At 46.7% G+C, this 10,453-nt stretch overlaps 1 protein-coding gene across 1 annotated transcript; it reads right to left on the bottom strand.

Annotated features, from left to right (window-relative positions):
• Positions 1-500: 500 nt before the first annotated feature.
• afg3l2 (AFG3-like AAA ATPase 2) lies at positions 501-10,426 on the bottom strand. Its single transcript, XM_044036284.1, has 17 exons — positions 10,237-10,426; positions 9,945-10,041; positions 9,809-9,865; positions 8,560-8,675; positions 8,144-8,296; positions 7,984-8,058; positions 7,776-7,897; positions 7,437-7,710; positions 7,177-7,314; positions 6,906-7,059; positions 6,714-6,821; positions 6,449-6,574; positions 6,203-6,313; positions 2,827-2,942; positions 2,057-2,257; positions 1,778-1,972; positions 501-1,264 (listed from the first exon to the last, which is right to left on the bottom strand). The coding sequence occupies exons 1-17, from the start codon at positions 10,318-10,320 to the stop codon at positions 1,025-1,027; spliced, it is 2,367 nt and encodes a 788-aa protein (XP_043892219.1). The 5' UTR covers positions 10,321-10,426; the 3' UTR covers positions 501-1,024.
• Positions 10,427-10,453: the final 27 nt, after the last annotated feature.

The raw sequence follows: 10,453 nt of genomic DNA, 5'->3' as shown, positions 1-10,453 counted from the left end.
GACCCGGGCCATTTCTGAAGTATGTAAGGGTGTTCTTTATTATTAACATACATTATCTACAGTGCCTTGAGATAATGTATGTTATGAAGTATTATATGAAACATTTAAATAACAATAATAATAACTGTCTCAAAACTAATAAATAATCTTAAAACTACTGGTACAAAAAAGTAGAACTGACTGAAATTTAAATATATCTGATGTTTCTGCTGATGAAGAGTAAAACCAACAGTCAGAAGTGTGATTCATGACTTGAACTGTAGAGGGCAAAGTTTAGCTGTCCCTGTAGAAGACTTCTGTCTCCAAGTGTCCAGTGGAGAGACAGAGACACTTGGACACAGAGACACTGACAGCCTTGAGCCACAAATGGTTTGTTTTGGTTTGTAGCTCCGCCCACCACCACCAGCCAATCACAGAGGATCTGGATCACCTCAGAGAAACCAGAACCAGTAGAGAAGACGAAGGTTTGTTTGCAAGTGGTTTATAAATAAAGCTGTTGCTGTTTTTCAGACTTTATTAAAACAAACATTTACACAAATAATCCAGAAGTGATCGATCACTCCTCTCACCATCAATATTCAAAATTTTCTGGATCAATCATTCAGGCCAGTTCTTCCATGAGCTGAAGGTTCTTCTGAGCAGATCTGAGGTCAATGACGGACACAGAACCAGAACTACAAGTTCTACCGAGTCCTTGACACCGGTTCTACTCTGAGAACAGTTCTCCAGCTCAGAGCAGTTCTGCAACATAGAACCCAGTCCTGTTCAGAGCAGCACCAGAACATGCACAGAACAACAGTGTCTTGGTTTGACTCGGAGTCGGATGTTGGATAGCGAGGAACTGTGAGACACATTTCTGTGGGTGGAGCTTCCATGTTTGGTGTTAGAGGAGGAGGTTCTACGCCTCACTGATGGGAATGAGGTGGCTCAGAATCCAGATGTCCCACAAAAACAGTCAGAAGTTCCTTGGGTGAAGGTTTAATGCAGAACTCTTACTCTGGAGATGCAGATGATAAAGAAGCTTCTAGAAGGGCATTCCTCCAGAGATCTGACGAGCCACCTGTTCATCCTGGCTCTCCCCCTTGTCCTTCCTCTCCTGGTTCCAGTCTTTCAGACCGTCTGGCAGTGTGGTGTCCTCGTCCTCGCCTCCAGTTCCCTCCACAAACTCCTCATAAGTCGACTTCTCAGCAAACGGACGTTTCCCCAGCAGCTCCACCATGTCATTCTTATCCAGAACCTCCTTATCCAGGAGCCGCAGTGCCACCTGGAGAACAGCGCGGGAACACAGACCATAAATGTGACTTAACCGTGGATCACAGGAGACTTTAAAGGTTTAAGAGGTTTACTCACATCAGAGCTGGTTCTAGATTAAAGCAAAGACTTTTTAACTGTAAATCCTGGTTCTAAAGTTCTGCTCTAGACCTGAACTGGGTTCTAAGTGAAACAACAGTGAAGACAAACAGAAACAGTCTACTACCTTCATTACTTTTATAACTATAGCATACAAAGTTATAGAATAGTAAATTAGAATAGTAATGGTAATTCGGGCTGGGTACCGAACTTCGGTTCTTTTATGGTAGCGATCGAAATGCTTCGATACTACCTGGTATCAAAAATCTTTGACTGACACTCAGCCCTAACCGTAATAGTAAATTAGACTTGATGTGATGATGTTTGGGTCCTTGTAAAAATAGACGATCAGAAACAGGTTCTACAGAGGTTCAGAACACGCTTCCCTGCTTGTCCAGCAGAGGGCGTGGAGAGTAAACGTTGATACCTTCTCAACGTCGTCCTTCCTGTCATTCAGCAGTCGTCGGGTTCTCTGGTACGCCTCGCCGATGAGGGTTCTGACCTCAGTGTCGATGAGACGAGCCGTAGCTTCACTGTACGGTTTCTCCAGAACCATCTCGCCCTGACGGGGCAGGTCAAAGGACACCTGACCGACCTTCGCGTTCATCCCGAACTGCACGATCTGCAGCAGAAACACAGGAGGTCAGGACAGGAACCTCGACACAGAAGACAATGTGGACAAACTCTGAAGCCTGTGACCTCTGACCTGAGCGTAGGCACTTTGGGTGACCTTTCGGAGGTCATCCTGAGCTCCAGTGGTGATCCTTCCAAAGAAGATCTCCTCAGAGACACGTCCTCCCAGAGTCATGCACATGCGGTCAAGCAGCTGCTCTTTAGTGTACAGGTACTGCTCTTTGGGCAGGTACTGAGCGTAACCCAGACCTTTCCCTCTGGGAATGATGGACACCTGAGCCAGAGGAGGAAGTCATCAAGACCATGTTTATGAGACCAAGACTAAGACATGTCTAACATACAGAAAGGCCCCGCCTTGGTCATGATATGCGAGTCCCTAAAGGTCTCAGGAATCCTTTGGTCTTGGTCTTGTTGGTGTCAAAGGTTTCACAGAATATCGTGCAGATTATGGACAAAAGAGAACAAATCAATCACACAATCACATCTTCCTAGTTTAAGGTTCTGTGTTCATCAGTGCTCAGACCACAGTCATGGACTAATCCTAACTCTACTGGGTTTTCTTTCCCCTCCATCAGTGACAGAACCTGGTAGCTGTTGTTTGACTTCCACCTTTAGCCAATACTAAACTGTGACGTCAACAGACTGATGGTCTCTCATTGGTCAGAGAGCGCTGTCACTGAAGAGTCACGACACAAGAATCAAAGCCACCATTTTTAAAAACTGGCAACAGTGTTACAGCAAAAAAAAACAGGCTGCTGTGCATCCACAGACCGAGAAGCAGGTTGTGTTAGTGTCGCGAGCTAGACCTAGAACTACATAATGGACAAGAGTCATGAGTGTGACCTTCAGCAGAGGGTCAGCGTGCTCCAGAAACCATCCAGCCACAGCATGACCGGCTTCATGATACGCCACAATCTTCTTCTCCTCCGGCTGCAGGACCTGGGTCTTCTTCTCCAGACCTCAAACATGAACACACATGGCCAAATGAGAGCTCAGACCAAGGTATTTACAGTAAAACCTAACCCCTAGGTCTAACCCCAGCAAGACAGTCTGGCTGCAGACCTGCACTGTCAGGACCCTTCGTTGCAGACCTGCACTGTGAGGTCTCCTGCACTGTCAGGACCGGAAGTTGATTCGAAGCCTTTCAAAATAAAAGCGACCATACCGGAAACACGTATTTTTCGTTCCCAATGTTTCTTGGATCTTTATTTTATGTTTACAATGTAAATATGTTTATGTGTATCCATGTGTTTAATGAAAGAGATTTAAAAAAAAACTTGTATATCTTTCTAGTTCAACTGTATAAGGTGAAAAAACTCAGGAAAATGTCAAGATAAAAAACGAACAAAATATTATATATAAGAAAAAGAAAATACAAAACGTTATGACCACTTCTTGGGTTATTCTACAGATAATCAGTGCAAACTAGATGTACAGCTATTGTTATGATCCCCTATAAACATTATTAGCCTACTCAAAACATGCAATATTTTAATTTTATATAATTCACAAAAAGGACAGCTGTTAGCTTAGTCTGCACTACAAATTCATATTGAAACAATACATCTCTGTAAATACACCTTAATGTGTGATGGCATAATGCATCTACACTCCAACCTATTGCTGACTGTTCTTTCATACCATTATTTATCATTGAAAATTTAGCCCCCTGCACTGCTGGATCCATTTACATATTGATTTACTTATTTTTTTTATATAGGCATATCTTATGTTTGTTTGCAATTATAACACCTCATAATTCATTTAATAATTGCTTAATATTGTTTGTGCTACGTTCTTACCTTGTGCTGTTGGACCACATGGAGGGTGTGAGGGTTGATGATTTAAATGAACTTAGCTTTGTGTATTCAAAGTGAATTACTGAATACCTAGTTACATGACCCAGATAACCAATATCTTCTAAGCAGTTTTTTTAATGATTTTAATTATTAGTATTTAACAACAACAACAACAACAACAACAACTTTTTCCACAATTTTAACTTTTGAATTTTTTTTCTTTCTACTCTTTGTACTCACAGTACGCCAAGTACCCTCGTTTGTCCATAATCTCTTCACAGAAGAGCCACATATCTTCAATCTGGTAAAAAATAAATTTAAAAGGCTCAAGAATTAATTCTTTCTCTTCCTCATTCGGATCCATGGTGTCAAACAGCTTTCCAATTTCCTGCGCAGCCTCCTCAGTTTGGGTGCTGTTCATGTTCAAAATCTAAGGCATCTCCACTCTGGCTGCAAACAAGTGTTGATTCGCCTGCACCCATTCCGCTTTCGGCGTAGTGCCGGTAGTTAAGATCGAAATATGCATCTCATATCTCATATTATTTATTACGACAAATAATGTCGTAATAAGTCAAACAAAATGATATAAAAATTATATGATATAACTCAGTTTTCTTGGTCTTTGAGTAGGAAAATGGCACATTTAAGTGAGCCCTATCATACGATAACAACGCTAAAAACTACCCAAAAGTCCAAAACCCGATTCTTTCAAATTAATATAACTTTACAGGACAATATATAGTGTGCAACATAACGTTCTAGTGAATAAAGACTGTTTCTGTTTCTTCGTATGACACAAAGTTGTTGTCACTAGACTGTTACCCATCTCTGCTTCAAGTATGCTCGCTTTTATTTTCAAAAAAAATTCCAAAAAAAATTCAAAAAATATTCAAATATTATTTATTTTTGAATTATTTTTATTCTCAACCCCACCTCCTGATCTCACCACTCTACCAACCACACATTCAGCTTCTTCTCTATCCTCTTTTTCCCCTCTATCTCAGGATCAAGTTCTTTCCCTAATAACCTCTGCCCGCCCCACCTCCTGCCCCCTTGACCCTATCCCCTCTCACCTTCTTCAGTCAATTGCTTCTGATCTTCTTCCTTTCCTCACCCACCTCATTAACACATCTCTATCATCTGGTTGCTTTCCGGACTCTCTTAAAGAGGCCAGAGTGACCCCCCTTCTTAAAAAACCCACCCTTGACCCGTCTGAAGTAACTACAGACCTGTCTCTCTTCTTCCTTTTCTCTCCAAAACTCTCCAAAAAGCGTGCTATCTTTAATCAACTGCACTTCTTGCTGTCACTGAGCAACTCCACACTGCCAGGGCTGCCTCTCTCTCCTCTGTGCTCATCCTCTTGGACCTTTCTGCAGCGTTTGACACAGTTAACCACCAGATCCTTACTTCCTCCCTTCAAGAACTAGGTGTCTCAGGCTCTGCACTTACCCTACTCTCGTCCTATCTTCAAAACCGAACATACAGAGTAACCTGGAGAGGATCCGTGTCGGAACCCTGTCCTCTAGCTACTGGGGTCCCTCAGGGTTCTGTCTTGGGCCCTCTCCTCTTCTCTCTATACACCAACTCTCTTGGTTTGGTTATTCGCTCTCATGGTTTTTCCTATCACAGCTACGCCGATGACACCCAACTCATTCTCTCTTTTCCCAGCTCCGACACACAGGTAGCAGAACGGATCACCGCTTGTCTGACTGACATCTCTCAGTGGATGTCTGACCATCACCTGAAACTCAATCTCGACAAGACTGAATTTCTTTTTCTCCCAGGAAAAAGCTCTCCCACCACAGACCTAACCATCACCCTCGACAACTCTGTGGTAACTCCTTCTCATACGCAAGGAACCTGGGTGTGACACTTGATGACCATCTCTCCCTCACTGCCAACATTGCTGCAACAGCTAGATCTTGCAGATACATGTTGCACAACATCCGAAGGATACGGCCTCTTCTAACCCAGAAGGCGGCACAGGTTCTGGTCCAGGCTCTTGTCATCTCATGCTTGGATTACTGCAACTCACTCCTGGCTGATTATTTGTACCCAAATGTTTAAATGCACTTTTGTAAGTCGCTTTGGATAAAAGCGTCTGATAAATGACATGTAAATGACAATGTAATGGAATGTAATGAATATATGCTTCCGGTATGGTCGCCTTTATTTTGAAAGGCTTCGAATCAACTTCCGGTCCTGACAGTGCAGGAGACCTCACAGTGCAGGTCTGCAACAAAGAGTCCTGACAGTGCAGGTCTGCAGCTAGACCCCTCTCAACCCCAGAGCCACATTATCACTGTCCTTACTGTGTCTCAGTCTGGATTGGTTCTGGTCTGGTTGTGGTCATAGTCTGTCTCTGTCTGGTCTCAATCTAAACTGATGTCTGGTTCTGGTCCCTCTCTCTGTGGACTCACCTCCTATGACCCTTTCGATGGCCTGTTCAAAGTGTTTCTGGTCGATGGCGTCTGAAAGGTGACGAGCAGCGATCAGAGCCGCCTCATTACAGACATTAGCGATGTCGGCTCCTGGTGGACACAAAGCAGGTGAGGAGGATGATGAGGCGGAGAAGGTGGAGGTGGAGGGGGAGGATGATGAGAGGGAGAAGGTGGAGGGGGAGGATGATGAGGAGGAGGAGGAGGGGGAGGAGGACCTTGGTTTACCTGAGAATCCAGGTGTGAGGGCAGCCATCTTCTTGGCTAGAGTGTCTTTGTCCAAGTTGACGTCCAGCTTCAGAGGGCGCAGGTGGACTTTAAAGATGGATGCCCGACCTTTGATGTCAGGAGGACCTGAGACACAAAGTCATGTGACAGTAAAGGACAACCACGTTGTGATCATTTAAACAACTGCTCTCCAGATCCAACTTCATGATGGTGATACTGTCCGGTCAGGTATGTCTCCTGACCTTTGACCTCTGTGCACTCTCACCGATGTAGATCTGCCTGTCAAAGCGTCCGGGTCTCATCAGAGCTGGGTCCAGAATGTCAGGTCTGTTGGTTCCCGCCAGAACCACCACATTGGTCGCTGTGTTGAAGCCTAAAGAGCAGAGAGGTGTGAGACCTCATCAATTATCGTTCACACGTGTCATTCTAGAGGCGTGGCTTTGATGTGTCCGCCCACCGTCCATCTCCACCAGCAGCTGGTTCAGCGTGTTCTCCTGCTCGCTCTGTCCTCCAAAGTTCCCTCGACCACGTTTCCGCCCAACGGCGTCGATCTCGTCGATAAAGAGGATACAGGGGGCATTCTTCCTCGCCATGACAAAAAGATCTCTCACCTGCACAGGAAGTTACATCAGGGACAGAGAAAAAGTGAGAGTGGGAGGTGCAACAATTGGGGGGGCAGGTCCCCGTCCACTAATGAATCTAACATGTGTCAAAGTTCACTCTCTCACCCTGGCTGGGCCGACACCCACAAACATCTCCAGGAACTCGGAGCCGTTGACTGTGATGAACGGGACATTCGCTTCGCCTGCCGTCGCTTTCGCCAGAAGAGTCTTTCCTGTTCCTGGAGGACCGGTCAAGATGGCGCCCTGCAAACAGACAAGAGTACACGCTCAGGTCACAGCAACGGCCACAACGCCAGAGCAACGCCGACAACGTGGGAGCAATGTCTGGAAAGTGGGAGGAACATGGGGAGCGTGACCTGCCTCACCTTGGGAATCTTGGCACCCAGGTCCTGGTATTGTTTGGGATTCTTCAGGAAGTTGACAAACTCCATGATCTCCAGTTTGGCCTCCTCGCAGCCCGCCACGTCCTTAAACTTCACATCAATCTCGTCTTTCAGGATCTTTGCCGTCGTCTCACTGACACTGAAGAGTCCGCCCATTCCCCGGCCGGGACGCCCCGCCCCCGCCGGCCCCCGCCGCAGCATGAACAGCAGGAAGCCAATGATGAGCACTGTGGGGAGCATGCTCAGTAGGAATGTTCTGGAAAGAAGAAGAATATCAGTCTCTCACAGACACACACACTGAGCGATGATGTCATCACCCACCCATCACTCTCCGTGGAATAAACCACCGGCAGCCGGTTCTCGCCCTCAACACCGAGCTCGTACTGCGCCGTCTCTAGGTTTCTCTCAAATGTGTCCACGCTGCCTATGTTGAACCAGATGTACTGAAGAGCGAGAGAGAGCGAGATCACATGACCAACACAGACACCACGGTGACATCACAGAGGGGGAGGAGTCTGTTCTAACTTACCCCGTCCACCGGCGTCTTCCCTGCAGAGAAAATCACTTTGACATAACGCTTGTTGACAACTTCCAGTCGATCCACCTGAGGGACGCACAGAGACACAGGTTCTGATTGGCCGGCAGTGATGATGTCACAGTATGACATCAGAGTTCAGGTGTATCCTCACCACTCCTTTGGACAGGTAGTTGTTGACAAAGTCTTTCCAGGTGACCTCTCGACCTCCATCCCTCAAGAATAAGAAATACAAAACAGTGGTCCAAAATGCAGCTCCGCCTAGGAGGTACATCCGGAATTCTTTATCGTCCCAGGGAACGTCGCCCTGGAAACAAATCAAAGGTCACACCCACACTCACATACCTGCCACACCCACATGCAGACCTGCCACGCCCACACACTTGCCACACCCACATACAGACCTGTCACACACACCTGCCACACCCACATACAGACCTGTCACGCCCACACCTGCCACACCCACATACAGACCTGTCACAGCCACACACACATACATACCTGCCACGCCCACACACAAACCTGCCACGCCCACACACAGACCTGCCACGCCCACAGACAACCACTGACCTTCTGCATGCGGCTGTACCAGTTAGACTCCTCCTTTCGTCCCCCTCGTTTTCCTCCTCCTGATGCTCCTCCCCCTGACTTTCCAGCACTTTTCTGAGTGTCAGCTGCTTTAGCTCCTGAAAGGACAAGATAGGTGTCAGTAGAGGTCAGTAGGTGTCCGTAGGGGTCAGTAGGAGTCAGCAGAGGTGAGTAGAGATCAGTAGGTGTCAGTAATTCAATTCAATTAAATTTTATTTGTATAACACCAAATCATAAAATACATTATCTCGAGGCACTGTACATAGACAACGTCAAGGAGCGCAGAGAACCCCAAAAGTTCACACAATGAGCACGCACTAGGCATCAGTGGAGAAAAAAAACTGTCTCTTAACAGGAAGAAATCTCTGACAGAACCAGGCTCAGAGATGTGCAGTCATCTGCCTCGACTGGTAGGGGTGAAAGGAAAATGGGGGACAGCGGAGAGGTGGGGGACAGAAAGGGGAGGGAGAAAGTAGAAGTCAGTAGAGGTCAGTAGGTGTACGTAGAGGTCAGTAGGGGTTGGTAGGTGTTAGTAGGGGTCAGTAGGTGTAAGTAGGGGTCAGTAGAGGTCAGCAGGTGTTAGTAGGGTCAGTAGAGGTTAGTAGGGGTCAGTAGGGGGTTGGTGTTAGTAGGGCAGTAGGTGTAAGTAGAGGTCAGTAGGTGTTAGTAGAGGTTAGTAGGGGTCAGTTGCTGTTAGTAGGGGTCAGTAGGTGTAAGTAGAGGTCAGTAGGTGTAAGTAGGGGTCAGTGGGTGTCAGTAGCGGTCAGCAGAGGTCAGAAGTTGTCAGTAGCACTAGGCAACAGTGGAGAGAAAAAACTCCCTCTTAACAGGAAGAAATCTCTGACAGAACCAGGCTCAGAGATGTGCAGTCATCTGCCTCGACCAGTAGGGGTGAAAGGAAAATGGGGGACAGCGGAGAGGTGGGGGACATAAAGGGGGGAGAGAAAGTAGAAGTCAGTAGAGGTCAGTAAGGGTCAGTAGAGGTTAGTAGAGGTCAGTAGGTGTTAGTAGGGGTCAATAGAGGTCAGTAGGTGTAAGTAGGGGTCAGTAGAGGTCAGCAGGTGTAAGTAGAGGTCAGTAGGGGTCAGTAGGAGTCAGTAGATGTAAGTAGGGGTCAGTAGGTCTAAGTAGAGGTCAGTAGGTTTAAGTAGGGATCAGTAGGTGTGTAAGTAGAGGTCAGTAGGTATAATTAGAGGTCAGTCGAGGTCAGCAGGGGTCAGTAGTTGTGTACCTTTCGTGACAGACTTATTTCCAGGTTTTTGATCATCAGGGAAATATTTTTCGAATCCTGCAGAATAAACACAAGTCAGCGAGGGTTAGGGTTAATCACGTGACATCATCATTAACGTACAATGACCTCTTCGTACCTTTTGGGGGTTTGGAGCTTAGCGTGCGACTCACTCGCAGCAGGTCGCTCAATAGGCTCCCACCTCCAACCTGTCCAGTCATGGTCGAGAACATCACCTGACCAACACACATGCAACATTGCTGACGTCAGAGAACAACACAGAGAGCAGCTGTGTGTGATGTCACAGTGCACTGCGTCAGTGACATAGGTCACACAGGTAAATAGGACACACGTCGCTCAGCGTGATCTCCGTCCAGGCCACTTGTGACCGTTGTTGTCCCAGTTAGCATGTTAGAACATTGTCCACCTACCATTCTGGCGGAAGCATTGAAGGACAGCAGCGGGCGGAACATGTTCCTACAGCCCGCGGACATCCGCAAGAAGCGGTGCGCCATCGTGACAGTGTCCGGCAGAGAAACGCCTCCAACGGCCTTTAAACACAACTCTACCACAGCGTTTGTGTCCGTGCCGCCATCTTTACTGTCCTCTGCTTCTTCGTCTCTTTACTGTCGTCTGCTTCAGAGCCTT

Source organism: Solea senegalensis, linkage group LG10 (genome assembly GCF_019176455.1).
Source record: "Solea senegalensis isolate Sse05_10M linkage group LG10, IFAPA_SoseM_1, whole genome shotgun sequence".
In the NCBI taxonomy this organism is placed as follows: Eukaryota; Metazoa; Chordata; class Actinopteri; order Pleuronectiformes; family Soleidae; genus Solea; species Solea senegalensis.
The sequence above is the reverse complement of the archived record's forward strand: the minus strand, read 5'-3'. Positions and strand labels throughout refer to the sequence as shown.